The sequence below is a fragment of the Ictalurus punctatus genome, chromosome 13 (genome assembly GCF_001660625.3).
Source record: "Ictalurus punctatus breed USDA103 chromosome 13, Coco_2.0, whole genome shotgun sequence".
Taxonomy (NCBI): Eukaryota; Metazoa; Chordata; class Actinopteri; order Siluriformes; family Ictaluridae; genus Ictalurus; species Ictalurus punctatus.
The window spans coordinates 28,915,787-28,936,836 of NC_030428.2; the positions used below are offsets into that span (position 1 = coordinate 28,915,787).

Consider the following 21,050-nt stretch of genomic DNA (forward strand, 5'->3'; position numbering starts at 1 on the left):
CTTTTTATTATATTTATTTTCTAGTTACTGCAGTGTTGTGGTGTTATTATTTATAGCTGATTCCAGTGTTTCTGGCGATGCATTTAATCAGTGATGGAGGAATTGACTTTTAATTTTTTTTTTTTTTATAAAACTCTGAAGTAATTAAATCAATCTCTTAAACAATCAATCGCCTTAAAGTGTTCAAAACACTGCATGGTGGTGACATCTGCTGGTAAACCGTGTGCCATTGCATCATAAAAACCCAGAACAACAAAACCTACAGCAACTACATACAGTACGTACAGCAGTTCCTGAACATTATCCTCTGTATGAACTTTAAAAAGACCTTTATTTAAATGCAAATTCAAACTGACAATTTAAAATGGTTTTTTTTAGCAGCTTTATGGTTTTGTTTCATGTTATTATGTGTTAATAATGTCTCAATTCAATATTGTGTAATGTATATTATTAGAAAATTGCCATGTCACATTAAATAATTTGTAATTCTGTATTTTGGCAAAAATGAAATAGATTTGTTATATAACTTCTGTGCTTGTAGATTTATATAATTTAATTTAGTAGAATGTTAGAGATATCTCTTCAATTTATACACAGTGGGTCTGAGAGCACTAGTGAAAATGCCTCTATTTTGCATTCTTTTTCATTTAATACAACCACAATTCAGAAAAACTTGGGACAGTATGGAAAATGGCAAATGCTTCGGTACCATGAGCACAGCTGAGAAGGAATGTAGCTCTGTGCGGTAAGGCTTGTTGTATACACACACACACACACACACACACACACACACACACACACACACACACACACAATGTTATTACTAACATTCAAATTTGGCTCTGAAGTTCTACTTTACTGTTACCTACTATGAACATAATACATTTATTGGAAATGAGATGTTCACAGTGATTTTCATAATAATAGGTTACACACTGTTCTTAAGCAGTGGTCAGCTACAGGATACTCTTGACCCAGTTAGCTAACATTACCTCTCTTTTCTGTAGAACACTGGGTGTGTCTGGACCAAACAATGGGAAACAAGCATGTTTCCCAAAAAACACTGTTGTCGCTATCAGTCAGTTTTAAATCATATATTTTCCACTAGATAAATAATATTTTAAAATAAATATTTTAAATAATTATATTTTCTTTTTTATTTTATTTTATTTAGAATTTTCCTACTAGATCAATTACTTATGTTACTGGATATATATTTTAGTGTAACATATATATTACATAACTTTACATAAACATACTGAACATATTGCATAACGATTGCATGAATTTGGGAATATACAAAAATATTTTTAAAAATGCTGCCCTTTATTATCTACTTTTGAGATCCCTTTTGGATGCATTCGCATAACCAAATCACTCTCGCATATTTCAGGATTTAGTGTAAACGAAACTTTACAGCTGTCTTAGATGCAAATAATGTGCAACGTGATGTGTTCCCTTAAATGGAATCAGAGTAAAGTCTGACACTGCCCACCCTACCTCAGAGACCCCACCCACTCAGTCTAACCTGCCTGTTTGCATGTGAGGGAGTGGTTTAACAGTAACACATACACACACACACAGACACACACACACACACACACACAGGTCTACTTCACTCAGATTACGTTCCACCTTTCACACACATTCTATATCCGATAGCAAGAGAGTCAGAGGCAGGATGGAAGCAGAAGGAAACAATACAATGGGTTCTAGCTGCCTGGATCAGAAAGAGTGCCAGAACAGCACTGCAGGGAGTACTCCATTTTCAAACATGAAGCAGAAAGAGGAGAAGATCCAGAAAAATGCCCAGGAAGAACCAGGAGAAAAGTCATGCCCAAGAGAGGATGGACCTCCGTGTGAGGACGACGTACTTTGTGACTCGTGTATTGAAAGTCCACGCAAAGCTAAGAAGTCGTGCCTGACATGTCTGGTTTCCTATTGCGAGGATCATCTGAGGCCACATCTAGAAAAGGAGAAGTTTCAGAGTCACCGGCTGGTGAAGCCACTGAAAGATGTGGAAATACGCATGTGTGAGACACACAACGTCCCGCTGGAGTTGTTCTGCTGTGTCGAAACTTCTTGTGTGTGTGAGAAATGTGTGTCCGAGCAACACCATGGACATGAAACCCTGTCCATTACAGAGGCACGCCAGAAAATGGAGGTAAAGCAAAACAAGTGATCCATCTTACTGTTCTTTATCTCCAAAACATTTAGTGTTTAGACGTTCTGTAACATCTGGAAGCTCTTACATTTTTGGCTCGGATTTTCCTCTTGGATTTTCTGATATGCTCCTTTATTATGTCTGCAGACTGATCATTCCTTTCTGTCCCCATTTCATGAATCCTCCTTAGACATAAGCTTTCTCTATCTTCATCTGTCTACCTTCCCTTTCCGTCTGTCTCTCGTTCATGCCTGGATGAACGTCATGGTTTCATGTATTACTTTAATTGGTAGAATTACACACCTTACAGACCTTTACACACCTGATGAGACTCTTTAATGCTTTTTAATTACTACAGCAGTGCATGTACAGTTACAGCCATTTACACATCCTGCTTCATTCATCTCCTTTCATCAGACTTGTAATTAGATTAGCAAGATTTGACCTCAGAGAAACAACAATCCCTTCACACTTTGTAAATGCTCACATGATTAGAGCCTGATTCATGAGATTGGATTAGGACAGGGCTGACAAGTTTAGGAAAGAGACAGAATGTTGGAATTTGGGATACAGATGGGTTTCAGGGTAGAGATCCGGTTGATGCTCTAATTGGTTTAGAGTATTGTATTCAATTGTATCAAAAATTTGGGTGGGGTTTTAGGTAGAGATCATGGTGATGCTGTGTTCTGGTTTGGAGTAGAGATCATGGTGATGTTTTGGGGTTTAGAGTAGAGATCATGTTGATGTTGTGTTGGGGTTTGGAGTAGATATCATGTTGATGTTGTGTTGGGGTTTGGAGTAGATATCATGTTGATGTTGTGTTGAGGTTTGGAGTAGAGATCATGTTGATGTTGTGTTGGGGTTTGGAGTAGATATCATGTTGATGTTGTGTTGAGGTTTGGAGTAGATATCATGTTGATGTTGTGTTGGGGTTTGGAGTAGATATCATGGTGATTTTGTGTTGGGGTTTTGGAGTAGAGATCATGGTGATGTGTTGGGGTTTGGAGTAGAGATCATGTTGATGTTGTGTTGGGGTTTGGAGTAGATATCATGTTGATGTTGTGTTGGGGTTTGGAGTAGATATCATGGTGATTTTGTGTTGGGGTTTTGGAGTAGAGATCATGGTGATGTGTTGGGGTTTGGAGTAGATATCATGTTGATGTTGTGTTGGGGTTTGGAGTAGATATCATGATGATGTGTTGGGGTTTTGGAGTAGAGATCATGGTGATGTTGTGTTGGGGTTTGGAGTAGAGATCATGGTGATGATAAGAATAGGCCTTTCCAGCAAATGTGTCTTTGTATTCACTTTAGTTATTTGCATAAGTGCCGTGGCTGCTGGGTGTGTCAGAGAAACACAACGTTGAAGATTTTACACAAATTTTTTTCACATTTGAACCCTACATCTTACATGCTTTAGTCAGACATAGACTAATAGGCTGGTTCAGAATGTTTTCATGTTGTTCATCTACAGTCCCTTCAAAAGTATTGGAACAGCAAGGCTAATTCTTTTGTTTTTGCTATACACTGAAGGCATTTAAGTTTGAGAGCAAAAGATAAATATTAGACGACAGCTTTCATTTCCTGATATTAACATCTAAATGTGTTAAACAACAGAACTTGGCACCTTTGGTGGCAGACCACTACTTGCAATAACTGCATCAAGCCTGCGACCCACTGACCCCACCAAACTGTTTCAGTCTTCACAAATGTCTTCAGTGTATAGCAAAAACATACGAATTGGCCTTGCTGTTCCTTGACTTTTGGAGGGGACTATATATATATATATATATATATATATATATATATATATATATATATATATATATATATAACTATTAATTCTTAATCTAGTGAGCAACTGAAATATCACAAAATGACTGTCGCTGGGAAACCCACAGAGATAAGGTAGGATAATACTTTATTAATCCCCAGATGGAGAAATTAGGGTAGAGGTTCTTGATTCGATCTTGTTTTGTCAGTAAGAGTGTATTTGGTGAACACCAGTTGGTCCATCTGAAGTGTAATCCATTGTATGTTAGTTTTCAAAATATCTAAAGAGTGTAAAACAGGTCAGACTGCTCCAGCCTTTCCCCCTTGGCAACAGGAGACAAATCTGAACACGACCAAGTCAGAGAGACAGTCGAACTGAAAAAAAAGACGAGAGGAGAAATTGCAGATTGTGCTCCAAAACCAATTTTATGTCCTCGTATTGAGAAGTTCTAGTTTTCAGCACACATGAACCTATAACTCTGTTGGCTTGTCGTTATTGAGTTACCTAGTGAAAGTAAAGAAGGCATGTCTCTGATTTCATGCAGCCATGTGGTCTGTGTGGACCTGTCTGAGGAATGCAAGCCCTCCTGCGCCATATTAACACATTCCTCTCAGATTAGAGGCAAGAAGATGCTGAAGATTACTGAGACATCATGAGACTTGTATCTCAGCCCTGAGGAGAGGGTTTAGTTATTAAAGACCCAGAGACACAGAGATCTTTCCTGTATAGTAATTCGATCTGATCATAAAAGCATGAAACTGATCCAATGCCCTTTGTTCCATATGTTTGCAATGTGGTTATATGTGTATATGTGTGTATAATGTGTGCAAATGTGTGTATGTTGACAGAAAGAGCTCCAGGAAAAACAGACAGAGCTGGTGAAGACGGTGACAGCAGCTGAGAATTCCATTAACAAACTACAGAGCTGCATTCTCTCTGTAGAGGTACGCTTATGTTCAGTATTTACAGACAACACTGCACAGGAAATGTGTTTGACCATTCCTGCCCATCAGGTCCGGGGGCTGCGACTGATCAGCTCATGGTAAAACAAATACTTCCACTAATGCTCATGAGGAGAAAAGGTTGCTTTATGTAAACAGAAGAACTCTGAGCGCAGCATTAAAATGAATGAGAATATTGAGACAAGCGCTAAAATTATTTATAGCACTTAGTTATATACAAACAGTATGGACTTGTCCAGTGGAATGGATTTGGACTTGGACTTGGTTAAATCCATGTCTATATACCTCAAGGCATTTATTATACAGTCCACATATGCTCAATATAGGGTGCATTCAGATGAATTTCTGAAATCCTCAATGTTTGGTCATTTGAGACACATATGTTCATTGGTGTAAGACGTTACATTCATCCTGAGTGACACTTTATTTATTTGAAGCATCAGAATGTCAATGCCAAAATTTGGAATCAGACTTCATTTCCCAAAGTGCGCCGCAACTTTCAAACATGGCCGCCAAGGACTCCATTTCCCAACTCACACACTCACTGTCACGTTCGAGCTCCCCGGATCTCTAATCACTAGGGTTATGAGGGTTACTTTAGAAATGTATTCCGTTACAGTCACAAATTACTACACAAATTACTTTTAAAAAATCAGTAACGTAATCCAAGTAATAAATTATGAAAGTAATGTAATCCGATTATTTTTGGATTACTTCAAGGTCACGTAAATAAAGTCAAGAGAAAAGCAATATGATCTAAAATACTTTTATTTAGAGCTTAAAACATCTTCGTCTGGATTTGTTTTAATTAATTTTAAATAAATAAATAAATAAATAAATAAAAGATCACTGTACCTGATGCAGGTAACATCATATCACAAAAGCTAAGGTGACCATATTCTTCTTCATATTGTTTAAAACAGTGTTACTATGAACGCAGACTTTAATACACTGAAAAAGACACACTGTTAACATCACATAAATATATAAATAAATCAAATTGGTTTCACTGTGCCCACGTTTGACATTTTTTCCTACATTCTTTTGAATGTCCATGAAATAAGATAAAATATTAGATTCTGCAAGTGAACCTTCTTCCATCATTTACACATTTGAATGGCCGTGTAATACGAAGTAGTGCGATAAAATGAAATTTAAAAATGACCTTATATGGTCATGGGCGTTGTTTGACTCAGGACAGCTGACAACTCGACAGAAGGAGAGAGGGAGAGGGAGGTAGCGAGATGGAGAGATTATTATGTATGATTACTATCCGGTAATGGATAAGACTGTCTGCATGAAAGAAAGTAATTTCATGGTAAGTTTGATTAAACAAATATGTTTTCAGCCTGGACTCAAACACTGAGACTGTGTCTGAGTCCCGAACACTAATTGGAAGACTGTTCCATAACTGTGGGGCTCTATAAGAGAAAGCTCTTCCCCCTGCTGTAGTCTTCACTATTCCAGCTACCAACAAATATCCTGCACCTTTTGATGTAAGTAGGCGTGGCGGATCATAAAAGACCAAAAGTTCTCTCAGGTATTGTGGCGCGAGACCGTTCAGTGCTTTATCGGTCAATAATAGTATTTTATGATCAATGTGAGATTTCACTGGGAGACAATGCAGAGTTGATAAGATCGGGGTGATGTGGTCGTATCTTCTGGTTCTAGTTAGGACTCTAGTTAGCAGCTGCATTCTGGACTAACTGGAGTTTGTTTATGCTCCTACTGGAACATCCAGACAGTAAGGCATTACAGTAATCTAGTCTAGAGGTGACGAATGCATGAACTAATATTTCTGAAATAAACTGGCCAGGAAGCAGAGAATAAGGGTTATCTATGACCTACTTGGCATGCATGATTTGTCCTCCCTAGATCTCCTTAAGAATAAATGGGAGACGGACTTAGGCGAATCAATTTCTGATAATGATTGGCACAAAGTAATCCAGGGGATTTTCTCCTCCTCCATATGTCTCAGACATGCAGTTGTCCGATTTAAAATTGTTCATCGTCTGCATTGGTCCAAAGCTAGACTCTCGAAGATTAATCCCGACATAGATCCCACATGTGATCGATGCAGACAGGCTCCAGCCACTCTGTTGCATATGTTCTGGACATGTCCAAAGCTGTACACATTCTGGCAATCTGTACTTGAGACTTTCACTAAGATATTGGGAAGAGTAGTACAGCCGTCCCCTCTTATTGCGATGTCTGGAGTGACCTCCTTTTAGATGCTGCGAGATCAGCATGATGTCCTTCTGCACTCTCCTGGCCAGGAGATTAATATTGTTATCTAAGCATCGAGTGTCTAATGTCCTTTACACATTCCCCAACTTTACTAAGCTGCTGTCTGTCCTCTGGCTTTGCTGAAACATACAACTGTTTATCATCAGCATAACAGTGGAAGCTAATTCCATTCAACTCAACTCTATCTCTGTGTGTGTGTGTGTGTGTGTGTGTGTGTGTGTGTGTGTGTGTGTGTGTGTCTGCGTGCGTGTGTGTGTGTGTGTAGGCGTGTGTGTGCGAGGTGCGATCTGTGCTCCAGCAGCAGGTGAGCGCTCTGCAGGCGGGGGTGGAGGAGGTGAGGGCAGAGCTCACCAAGGTATTGGAGGCGGAGATGAAAAACACACTGGGGCAGGTGGGCGGAGCTCGTGTGTGTGTGGTGCAGCGCTGTGATGAGCTGAAAAGAGCACACACACACCTGGACAAACTCAGCAAGAACAAGAACAGCGTCGACTTCCTGCAGGTACACTGCAGTGTGTGTGTGTGTGTGTGTGTGTGTGTGTGTGTGTGTGTGTGTGTGTGTATGTGTGTGTGTGTATTCTGTAGATGTGGCTAACAAGTTGGCATGCACACAATTTTATTATTTTCCCCAAAAAAATTCCATGCAGAATTTAATAAGGACCATTTTGTGTGTGTGTGTGTGTGTGTGTGTGTGTGTGTGTGTGTATGTACAGGAATACTCCCAATGGAGGAAGACGAGCTCGGATGTGTCTCTGCCTGAGGTGTGTGTCACTCAGACGGACCGTCTTCAGTCTTTCGGCCGCATCATCACACACACCACGCAGGAACTGTGTGACATATTGCTCACTGCATACCGCAACTCACTCAAAGAGTTCTGCACAACCGGTTAGAACACAGACACACACACACACACACACACACACACATACACACACACACACGTGAAGTGTTACTGATGGTGCTGTGTTCCTGCAGATGATAATCTCCATCAGCCCACAGTTCATCCCCTCAGTCCTGTACAGCAGAACATCACGCTGCCTGAGCCGCAGAGCAGAGACGACTTCCTCAAATGTAAGGGAACCTCTGTGTGTGTATGTGTGTGTGTGTGTGTGTGTGTGTGTGTGTGTGTGTGTGTGTGTGTGGATAGTAATTTGACAAAAAAGAAAATTAATGAACTTTGCCGGACTTAACTTCCCATAGAATATACACTTTATGTCTCACACACACACACACACACACACACATACACACACACACACACACACACACACACACACACACACATACACACACTTCATAAAACACAATATGTTAAAATGGTCAAGTGCACGATCAACACTCTTTAAGTGATCAACAAACTTTAAGTTTAATTAATTAATTAATTAAATTAATTAATCAGATGTTTTCATCAGTTGATCCTTACTGCTCTGTTTTTAACTTTACAGTGTAAAATAAAACGTATACAAAAATTTATTTTTAAATTAAATTAATTCCATTCATTTTAAAATACTGTACGTCATCAAACTTGACTCTTCTATTAAACATCCAGAAAAGTTTCAATTTAAAACACTAGATTTAATTTAAAACAGCAGCTGATCAGACCAATCTGAGACTGTCCTAATGGGCGTGGCCTAATATTCTAATGGACATGTTTGATTGATGGCCTTTTGTCTGAAACTCCGTCTGCAATGCCACAAAGCAACGATGGCAGAGCATATTGAACAAACACCCACAGACTTGATGAAAAGTGTGAGGGAGGGACAAGATGAGTTTGGGTGGAGCTTATGTAAAAATTTCCCAGTGTTAACCACGCCCACTTCCCCATTGAAAGGTCAGCTTGGTTCAGTTCATGTAGCCGTTATAAAGACTAACTACCGCTCGTGACTGACTCAGTGGAGTGATGAGTGATGGTGTAATGTAGTGAATGTTCAGACTGCATCTGTATCTTCTAAACTTTTTTTTCTTCTCAGATGCGTCTCCGTTAATGTTTGATGGTGACACGGTGCACCAGTTCCTGCGTGTGACTGAAGGTGGCAGGAAGTTGACCAACACCACGCCCTGGCAACACAGCTACCCTGAGCATCCCGAGCGCTTCCAGCACTGGAAGCAGGCACTCTCCACTCAGAGCTTCTCCTCAGGGCGCCATTACTTTGAGATGGACTTGAGCGGTGCAGGGGTCCATGTCGGCGTGACGTACGTGGGGATCCTACGGCAGAGCAACCAAAATGAGGCGTGCCTCACAGGCAGCAGTGTCTCCTGGTGTGTTGAGTGGAGTGGGCGTGGTTTCTCGGCCTGGCACGGCGGCGTGGAAACCCCCCTGAGCACCCCAAAAGCCACGAGACTGGGCGTGTGCGTGGATTTCGGGTGTGGCACGGTGATGTTTTACAGCGTGAGAGGAGAAGCAGAAGGAGGGATGGAGCTTCTGCATCGGTTTGAGACGGAGCTGAGAGAGCCGCTCTACGCTGCTGTGTTCCTCCCAAAGAAGGAGAACGTTGTGGTGCTGGTGGAACCTGGAGAGGAACTTCCACTCAAGAGCCCCTTATCTCCATGTTCTCCACCGTGATACACATTATTTAACACTATTGTTATCACTATCACTATCGTTATTTTTACCAAACGTTTTTCTTTCTTTGAAACCAAGTTTTTAGCCCTTTGTTTCGAAACATTTTTTAAAAAATCGTTTAGCTCAGTTCCAGAAAATAACATTAGGTTTGTATTTTTTATTTGAGGGAAACTTCATCTCATGTGATCAGTCGCTTCATCGTCTCTGTATGTTGTTCACTGTGAAGAAGGATAAAAACTGTGGGTACATTCATCAGCAGCCTGCGGATGCTGTTCAGGTTCTGCCTCCTGCGTGAGTGAACGATGGAGAAGCGAGAGATGAAAAATAAAAGCATGCCATCCTGTTTCAATAAACAAGAGTTCATCATGAATGGAAACATTTTTATTTCATCACAATTTTTTATTATATACACACAATTACACATAGAACGCATCATGTAAGATTCCTAATGTATACCGGTCCGTACAGGATTCCGCGTTGTTTTTTCTGATTGTTGTGGCCAAAAACGCTTGATTTTGCTACGTTTTTTTTTTCTATATTTGCAGTGCAACTTGAGTTTTGTAATGCTGCCGCTTGCAAAGACATTCTACACAATTGCGTACTTCCAACTTTGTGGCATCAGTTTGGGGAAGCACCACATAGGGGTGATAGTCAGGTGTCCACATACAGTATTCTAGACATGTAGTATATGGGTTTTGGGGCACCTCGTACTTGTTAATTCTTGATTATGGTTGTTCTCTTATGTTGATCATTTTTAAAATCATGTAGATTAAACACAATTCACAAATTCATTTCTGTACTGCAGGGTGACACGGTGGCTCAGTGATCAGCATGTATGCCTCGCACCTCCAGGGTTGGGGATTTCAATCCCACCTCTGCCTCCTGTGTGTGGAGTTTGCATGTTCTCCATTTCTAAGTGTGTGTGTGTGTGTGTGTGTGTGTGTGTGTGTGTGTGTGTGTGTGTGAGAGAGAGAGAGAGAGAGAGAGAGAGAGAGAGAGAGAGATTTTGCCGTGTGATGGATTGGCAGCCCCGTCCAGGGTGTCCCCCGCCTTGTGCCCCGTGTTCCCTGGGATAGGCTCCAGGCTCCCCGTGACTCTGTATTGGATAAGTGCTACAGAAAATGGATGGATGAATATCTCTACTGCAAATGAGGTAAAGAAGAACATTAGCACTGATAAAGTATTTACCACCTATCTGTCTGTCTATAGTGGATCCCAGATTCTGATATTTAATGAGAGTAGATCCTGAGATATAATCAGATTCCACCATTGAATGAGTAGATCCTGAGATATAATGAGTACATTCCAACTTTTAATGAGAGTAGATCCTGAGATTTAATGAGAGTAGATCCTGGGATTTAATGGTTAAAAACAACTTTCCTTATAAAGCAACATGGCTAGGGGCAGAAAATTCATGAAATACCTGAACTGGCTAGAGGCAGAAAATTTATGAAGTACCGTAATTGGCTAGAAATACATGAAATACTTGAACTGGTTATGGGCAGAAAACATATGAAATACCTGAACTGTGTAGGGTCAGAAATACATGAAATACCTGAACTGTGTAGGGTCAGAAATACATGAAATACCTGAACTGGCTAGGGGGAGAAAATTCATGAAATACCTGAATTGGCGAAGGGCAGAAACACATGAAATACCTGAACTGGCTCGGGGCAGAAATACATGAAATACCTGAACTGGCTCGGGGCAGAAATACATGAAATATCTGAATTGGCTAGGGGCAGAAAATGTATTAAATACCTGAACTGGGCAGAAAAAGGAAGCTATCAATGGCTGTAACCAGATTTCTGAGAAGGAAAAAAAGTAGAGGAATAAAGATAGAAAACATACATTTTGACTTATATCTCAGGATATGTTGCAATATAAATACATTTATTTGGTTAAGATTCGGTAAAAAAAATTATAATGTGTATGTTGACTGCATGGCAACAATTTCACACAAATATATATATATATTTATATATATATATATATATATATATATATATATATATATATATATATATATATATATATATATATGTAAATATGTGTGTGTGTGTGTGTGTGTGTGTGTTTTATATTAATGTAATTTAAACATCATCAGCACAACATCTGCCTTTAGACTTTCCATCCATCCATGTTCTATACTGCTAATCCTTCCTTCAGGGTCACGGGGAAACCTGGAGCCTATCCCAGGGAGCATCGGGCACAAGGCGGGGTGCCAATCCATGGCAGGGCACAATCACATACACATTCACACACCCATTCATACACTACGGACACTTTGGACATGCCAATCAGTCTACCATGCATGTGTTTGTACTGGGGGAGGAAACCGGAGTACCCGGAGGAAACCCCCGCAGCACGGGGAGAACATGCAAACTCCACACACAAAGGACCACGGTGGGAATTGAACCCCCGACCCTGGAGGTGTTAATCACAGATAATCATGTGCCAGCTGTTTGTTGATATTTGAAAGGAAATTCTCTTATATCATGTATTTTCTTATATTATGAGCTGCTATCAAATACCTATGATGAATGTATTCATTTAAATACCTCTTTGAATAAACTTTATTATAGCTGACACATGTATTTTCTATACCTTGAAAAAGACTTATTTTTTGTAATATGACTCTGTGTGTGTGTGTGTGTGTGTGTGCTGTGTGTTCCCTTTCAAAGGGAACTTCGACGTTGCATTTAGCGTAACAGTATGGAAACGCCTTGCGTGCGTGACCGGTATCTGAAGCTTGTGTAAAATCATGCCTCTACTTATAGACCTGCCATGATCAGGTGACGTGGTAATTAAGCACATCGCATGATATATATATGGCACCTGTGAACAACACCGCCAGCCTTATTATCTTCAGCGAGACTGCATGGCTGTTGTTTGTGTGACAAAAAACGCTTCATTTCTACTCGATATTTTCTCAAAATCTCTAAACTTTTCTATCCCTTTTTTTTGAGAAAAAGAAAAGAAAAGAGAGGGAAGTAATGGGCGATAAAGAATTCAGGAAGTGTGTTACACTTGCTCCCGTTTCATCATGGGAATAGCGCACACGTTCTGGGTGAAGTGTTTAAGAGTGTAGTATGCGATGGCGGCCTCGAAAGGCTGCCCATGGTAATGCCTACATTTAGTAGCTCGGCTCGCGACTCGCGCTCTTCCCGGGAAGCCGAAGTGAGTTGGGTTTCAGAGCCTCACGGATCTGGGCCGGCTGCTGCCGAGGCAGCTAGCCGTCTCAGGTTCAGGAGATCTCTGATGGATCCGGAAGAGGAGCCGGAGACGAGCACTGCTCTATCTCTTGCTCTGTCTTCCGGCTTCGGCTCTCCGCTGGATTTTGGAGCTCGCGTCGCGACTCCTCCTTCCGCTATGGAAAGCCAAAAGGGAAAAAAAACACACACAAAAATAATAGTAATAATTTCTCTCTGACTCCGAGGAGCCAGAAGGATGTGCTAAAAGCATATAAAGAGCTGCTTGAAGTGATTACTTAGGCTGGATGATCCTTTTTCTCCCCAGTGAAAGTAAATCCCTCACACTGCAGAAACTCCCTTGTCTTCCAGAAGTGCATGACAAAGTATCAGGCTTCTGGGGGAAAACCATGCATAAGCCATATTTATAACCCCACAATGTTGGATTATTCAGCCATTGTGGGGAATGAACGGTATGGCTATTTAGCTATGCTGAAGGTGGAGGAGGCGCTTGCGAGCTACCTCTCTCCATTGATGGCAGGTAATTAGGGGGGCTGACTTTGCATCCAAACCACCACATAAGGCCGCCGTGGCATTGGTGGGCAAGCCTATGCAGTAGTAGTCTTGCTTGTGGGTCACTGCAAACAATGACAGTGTGGCAGGCCTACCAAGCAGACCTGCTGAGTGAGCTCGACATATGGCGGCATTCAAAAAAGCCAGTTCCTTCCCTGTTGTCTCGAGCTCACCTGGGCATCCATGAGTGGATCCCGGGCCAGCACTAGTGCGAGGGAGACCCAGAAGGTGAGTAAGGCAGCCCGCAAACCCCCGCAGACAGCCAGGGGAACCGGGCGGGCACAGTTGCGGTCTGCTACTAGGCCTGATCTGAGAATAGTCATAAAGGTCAAGCAGGCAAAGAAGAGCGGTCCTGACGGGCCATGGAGGGACGTATCAGGGGACATGAGGTTGTTAGAGAAGGTAGCCCCCAGTGCTACTGTAGGGCCTCCCCTAGCCAAGGCGGTCCCCAAGTTTTCAGTGTTCCCTCGTCAGCCAGCTGTCACAGGGCAACGAAAATTTGATGCTTTCCCTAAAATAGAATGTGGAATAGTTAACATCACTAAAAGACCATCGGGCAGCGTGCAAACTACTGCCAAATGTGTCTCCATGGGTTCTGTCTACTGTATAAAAGGGTTACCGGGTCCAGTTTATACCCCCCTCCCGGTTCAGAGGTGTGCTCACCAGAGTAGTTAGCACAGACCAGAGCCTGACGTTAGCGCAGGAAGTAAATTCCCTTTTGGACAGTGGGGCCATAGAACCATGTACCCCGTTCCCTAAGGGAGGGAGGTTTTTACAGCCATTATTTCCTGGTCCACAAAAAAGATGGGAGTATGCGGCCAATTTTAAATCTGCATCATCTGAACCGTACTCTTCGGACATACAGGTTGAAGATGCTGACGCTCAAATTTATCGTGCCACAGCTTCAGTTCGAGGATGGTTTGTGGCGATAGATCTAAAAGGTGTATATTTCCACATAGAAATATTGTTAGCTTTATCCCCTCGCACCTTCACAAAGTGCATGGATGTCACTCTGGCTCCATTGTGACTCCAGGGCATCTGTGTACCAAACTACATGGGCGACTGGTTAATTCTAGCACGATCCAGGGAACTGGCGGTTCAACATCGAGATGTTGTTCTCGCCCACATGAAGAGCTTGGGGCTCATGTTGAATCTCAGAAAAGTATGCTTTTCCCAGTGCAGTGGACAACTTTTCTAGGGGTTATAAGGATTCTACTACAATGAGGGCGTGTCTATCCCCAACATGCATAGGGTCGATCCTATCAATACTGAGCAAGATAAAGCTGGATCTTGGAAGACTATTGGCGTTTATGGGCCTATTACACAGGAGACCGTTCAGTGGTGGCTGAGAAGTCTGAGAATAATCAGTGTCACGCAGCGATGCCTACGTGCTCTGAGAATTTGAGTGTCCCCGGTTTCTAGCCTTGGGTCACACTCTAGGGGTGTCTCCTTAGTGCAAGACAGTAATGAGAGACACCTCCCTCACGGGCTGGAGCGCAGTCTTAGACAGCTCTCCAGCTCACGGTCTCTGGTGCAGCCCTCATCTGGAGCAGGGTGGCTCCGTCCACAAGAGGTGGAGTCCATACGGCGAGGTTTGGCCAAGCGGGATGGCATGTGTTCACCTCCGAGTAGACAACACGTGGCCCGCTGTGGTTCACCCTCACTCCTCCCGCACAATTAGGGCTGGACGCCATGGTGCACATGTGTTCGAGGTCACATCTGTATGCTGTTCCCCCATCACTCTGCTCCCACAAGTTCTAGCGAGAGTTCGCCAATACAGTCTATGTCTGCTGCTAGTAGCACCTTATTGGCAAACTCGAATATGGTTCTGAGAGATAATATCCCTGCGAGATGGCACTCCTTGGGAGATTCCCATCCACAGGGATCCACTGTAGACCCAGTGAAATGCGCAATAGCTACAGTCCTGGAGTTCTTACAAAAACATTTCTCAGCGGGGTGGGCTCCTTCTACAATCAGGGTTTACATGACCGCCGTTTCGGCCTGCCACGCCCCTGGTGATGGAGCCTCTGCGGGGCAACATCCTCTAACTTTGAGGTTCATCCGTGGTGTTAGGCCCATCTGCAGGCCACGCATACCTTCCTGGGACCTTTCTGTGGTCTTGGAAGGTCTGTCAGGGGCCCCATTTGAGCCCTTAGAGTCAGCCTCTGAGAAGCTTCTGACTCTCAAGGTAGCTCTCCTACTGGCCCTGACATCTCTCAAGCGAGTGGGAGATCTACAAGCTCTCTTTGTTGCCCCTTCCTGCTTTGACTTTGCCCCTGGATTAGCCAAGGCCTTCCTGTATACTTGGCTGGATTATATTCCTAAAGTGCCTACATCGGCTGCCCACCCTGCGGTGTTGCAGGCTTTCTGCCCTCCTCCGTTCCTCACACCGGAACAAGAGAGGATACACCTGCTGTGTCCAGTAAGGGCTCTCTATACTTACGTCCACCGCTCCGGCCAGTGGCGTAAGTCGGAGCAGCTGCTGGTCTACTTTGGCGGCGACAGTAAAGGTGATGCTGTGTCAAAGCAGCGCATCTCGAATTGGATAGTGAAAGCAATCTCTATGGCTTACTAGGCGCACGGTCTCGCCATGCCTCTGGGTATTTTTGAACAGGCTGTACCCTCGGTATGACGGAGTGGGTATTCCCGTTCCCATACTGTTATGCTAAATGCAACGTCGAAGTTTCCTTTGAAAGGGAACGTCGGGGTTACGCATGTAACCCTGTTCCCTGAGAAGGGAACGAGATGTTGCATAGCACTGTCATACCAGGGCAGGTCTGTGAATTGAGTCTCCGCTTCAGATAATAGAGGCTGGCGGCGTGGTTCACAGGTGCCATATATATATATCATGCGACGCGCTTAATTGCCACGTCACCTGATCATGGTAGGCCTACAAGTAGAGGCATGATTTTACACAAGCTTCAGATACCAGTCACACGCGCAAGGCGTTCCCATACTGTTATGCTAAATGCAACGTCTCGTTCCCCTCTCAGGGAACAGGGTTCGACATTTTGTCTAAATCTGTCTAGCACCCGCACAAGTAGAAACCGCAATGCTGTTATCTATGTGTATAAATACTCCTGTTCCAGACAAAATAAACTGGAAGTCTCTGGGAAATAAACTGGAAGTGTGAACAGCATGTGTGTCAGTGTGTGTGTTCATTTAGACTCTCCAGGCGCCTGAATACTCTGAGGTAAACCACACTTTCTAGCTCATTTAATAAGCTAGTTTAATTTGTTAATTGTGCATGTTGTTTTCCAAGTTCTGGGAGGGTCCACATCCACCACAGCTCTCCCGTCTCATGGTATGACACCCAGGGACTGGGTAGAAGCTGTGTTAGGCGGATTATACACGATTCCATATTTAGATTGTTTACACGGCTGGTCAGTGGCATGCTCACCGCAACTCCAGATCATTTCACTCCATGGCTCCTTTGAGCTGCGTGTATTTGCTCAGATCAAACGAATGATTTATGACGGGGAAGGTGATCCGGATTGGGATTATGAATATATGTCAGAATGTTATAGGGAATGGCTTCACCTACTTCCCTTTTGGAATAAACATTATAATTTAAAGGACAAACTACCTAAGGCGTTCCATGTAAATGATAAAACTTCTCGCGCGACTCCGAAGCAAAAACTCACACTTTTGTCCGCTCCACAAGCACCCTGTAAATCTCATGCTAAACCACCCACACACCCAGTGCTAGCACTAGCCACTGCTACTCCCGAGGGAGATACAGATACAGATGACAGTGGAATTCGGGGAATTTGAGGAATTCGCCCATACCCTCCACCTGTTAGTGGAGCAGAATTTGGTGATTTACACAAGACCTCAGGTGGATCAATGAAGTTGTAATACCGATTTCTCCTATTGTTCCTGATGTGCCTTCTATTATTACATTAATACCTTCACACCATGCGTGGTTTAGCATGGTGGATTTGTGTTCTGCCTTTTTCAGTATTCCTGTTGCAGAGGAGACCCAGCCACTGTTCAGATTCACGCATACGGGACGCTAGCTGACCTGGACACACCTGCCACAGGGCTACGTTGACTCCCCCGCGGTGTTCTCTCGTGTGGTAAGAGACTCCTTGCAAGATCTCCATGTTACAGACGATGCCCGTGTATTGCAATACGCGGACGATCTCCTTATCACTACTGAGTCAGAAGCTGGCTGCTGGACTGCAACCCTGAGACTGCTAGAACATCTAGCTCACAAAGGATTCAAGGTGTCATGTACAAAATTGCAACTATGTAAAACAGAAGTCAAATATTTGGGTTTTCTCTTATCAAAAGGACAGAGAAGGCTGTCAGACGTACGGATAGCGGTTGTGATGACTTCTCAGCTGCCCGCTACAAAACAGGCTGTTTTTGGCCTTCCTGGGACTGATTAATTACTGCAGACAATGGATCTCTGATTGTTCATATTATGACAAGCAGCTCAGGGCTATCGTAGAACATTCTGATCTACTTTTGACTCCTGTGACACATACTCCTGAGACTGTCTAGGCATTCGAACATTTAAAAACTGCTTTATGTTCCTCTCCAGCCCTGGGGCTGCCCGACTACACGAAACCTTTCCATCTGTAAACTCATGAACACTCTGGAGTGGCCTCAGGCATTCTGGCACAGGAACATGGGGGTGGTTTTCGTCCCTGTGCCTATCTCTCTAAAACACTGGATTCCGTGGATGCTGGACTCCCTGTCTGTCTGCGTGCAGTGGCTGGGAGTGGTAAGAGGTTTTGTCACACCCTTTGGTGTTGCACATGACTCATTAGGTGAAACAGGTATTATCCAACATTGAAACACAACACATGACGGCTAAGCAGAGAAATGGTTATGAAACTATTCTCTGTGCTACCGCAAATTTGACCATTAAATGTTCCACAGCTCTAGACACCATAGCTCAGGCTTTGCATCGTCGGCTAAATTCACAGGATGACACCATTCCTTTACCTGAAAATCATGATTGTTTAAATGAAATTGTTTCTTCGTGTAGCATTCGATCTGATCTGTCTGATACTCCTTTGTTTAACAGTAGGTATGTTTTTGTAGACAGCTCATGTTCTAAGCCCGTTGATGGAGTTTCCCTGTGTGGTTATGCCGTCTGTACTCTACCGAATGTAGTGCTTGAATCACACTCTTTGCCATTTAATTCTGCTCAAGCAGCCGAGCTGTTCACTCTCACTCGTGCGTGCACGATATTTGAAGGACACAGAATCACTATTTTCACAGACTTGGGCTATGCTTTCGGAGTAGCTCATGATTTTGGAAGGATTTGGCAACAACGAGGTTTTAAATCCGCAGATGGTAAGCCAATCTCACATTCCACTTTACTAGGGGTTATAAGGATTCTACTACAATGAGGGCGTGTCTATCCCCAACATGCATAGGGTCGATCCTATCAATACTGAGCAAGATAAAGCTGGATCTTGGAAGACTATTGGCGTTTATGGGCCTATTACACAGGAGACCGTTCAGTGGTGGCTGAGAAGTCTGAGAATAATCAGTGTCACGCAGCGATGCCTACGTGCTCTGAGAATTTGAGTGTCCCCGGTTTCTAGCCTTGGGTCACACTCTAGGGGTGTCTCCTTAGTGCAAGACAGTAATGAGAGACACCTCCCTCACGGGCTGGAGCGCAGTCTTAGACAGCTCTCCAGCTCACGGTCTCTGGTGCAGCCCTCATCTGGAGCAGGGTGGCTCCGTCCACAAGAGGTGGAGTCCATACGGCGAGGTTTGGCCAAGCGGGATGGCATGTGTTCACCTCCGAGTAGACAACACGTGGCCCGCTGTGGTTCACCCTCACTCCTCCCGCACAATTAGGGCTGGACGCCATGGTGCACATGTGTTCGAGGTCACATCTGTATGCTGTTCCCCCATCACATAGCTCATGATTTTGGAAGGATTTGGCAACAACGAGGTTTTAAATCCGCAGATGGTAAGCCAATCTCACATTCCACTTTAGTCGACAATCTAATCTCTTCCTGTGCTAAACCAACAGCTCTCGAGATCGTCAAAACTAACTGGCAACACTGTAGAGATAAATGGGAATGCGCTAGTATATAGAAACGCAAGACCGGCTGCTCAGTCAAAACAATCACCCTGTCCTTTTTTGGCCTGACCTTTTACCTGCCGTTCTTACTGAAATTCGAATGACGACATCGAAAAAAACGGACCTTTCACCCTTTGAGGTGTTATTCGGTCGACCTTTCCCCACGGCTTCGAAAATGTCTACTAACCTTTCTCAGTCTGCAGGAAGTGGTGTCGTTATTCATCTAGACGACTACATGTCTATGTTGCTTGATGTGTTGCAGGAAAAACATGAGTGTGTACATGCTAAATTACCTGTACCCCTCATTGAGACCCACACATCCTTTTGTTCCAGGAGACCAGGTGCTGCTGTGGGTTCCCAAATGGAACAAACAGCTAGGGGAGCCTCAATATGAGGGTCCGTATGAGGTTGTGGCTGTTACTAGAACCACAGTTATGACCTCAGAAGGACCGATCTGGAGACATGCAAGTTGGTTAAAAGCTGTTAACAAATGAGCTCTGTCCATTCTTTTTCCTCCACCTATTCTCTATGACAGGTTGCCCATTCAGGAACGTACCTGTACCCCTGACGAGGTCTGCGCATCGGTGAACATGTCTACAAAGGAAGAAAGTCCTGACCTGCTGGCTGACCTGATTCACACTTTACACATATACATATAGTTTTTTCTGCATTAGCTGTCATCACAAAACCATTAACATGTTTTTACATTGTTGTCTGTTTCTGTTTCTGTTATTGATGTTAACCTATGACTTTAGAGTATTTATTTTGGGTTATTCTGTGCTACACTAGAATAAAAGAGGGCAATGAAAGGAAATTCTCTTATATCATGTATTTTCTTATATTATGAACTGCTATCAAATACCTATGATGAATGTATTCATTTAATTACCTCTTTGAATAAGCTTTATTATAGCTGACACATGTATTTTCTATACCTTGCAAAGACTTATTTTTTGTAATATGACTGTGTGTGTTTGTGTGTGTGCTGTGTGTTTTGTCTAAATCTGTCTAGCACCTGCACAAGTAGAAACCCGCCTACGCAATGCTGTTATCTATGTGTATAAATACTCCTGTTCTAGACAAAATAAACTGGAAGTCTCTGTGAACAGCATGTGTGTCAGCGTGTGTGTTTATTTAGACTCTCCAGGTGCCTGAATACCCTGTGGTAAACCACACTTTCTAGCTCATAACAGCACAGAACTAAGAGATAAGAGAAATAAAAGGCTGTAAGGCTGACGGAGGACTGAAAGACATAATCAGAGATTTCTTGCCTCTAACAATATTCTTACAACTTTTTATTTTTATTTCTGTTTTTATGCAATTGGGTCTTCATAGAATTAAAAATGTGCCTATTTGCATACATTGCTTAAAACCAAAAATCTGGTCCTTTGGCGATGTTAGAAATAAAATGTTCATTTCATTGTGACTCTCCAAAGAAAGACTTTTACAGAACAGGTTATTGGAAAATCATTTATTTATTTATATATTTTATTTCATTTATATAATTTATTTCAATAGACTTTCATGTCA

The 21,050-nt window shown here is 42.9% G+C and overlaps 1 protein-coding gene across 1 annotated transcript; it reads left to right on the plus strand.

Moving 5' to 3' along the window:
* The first annotated feature begins 1,561 nt into the window (after window positions 1-1,561).
* LOC108273523 (tripartite motif-containing protein 16) lies at window positions 1,562-10,074 on the plus strand. Its single transcript, XM_053685261.1, has 6 exons — window positions 1,562-2,164; window positions 4,784-4,879; window positions 7,410-7,643; window positions 7,855-8,026; window positions 8,117-8,212; window positions 9,112-10,074. Exons 1-6 carry the CDS (start codon window positions 1,682-1,684, stop codon window positions 9,702-9,704), a joined length of 1,674 nt encoding a protein of 557 aa, XP_053541236.1. The 5' UTR covers window positions 1,562-1,681; the 3' UTR covers window positions 9,705-10,074.
* The last annotated feature ends 10,976 nt before the right edge of the window (window positions 10,075-21,050 follow it).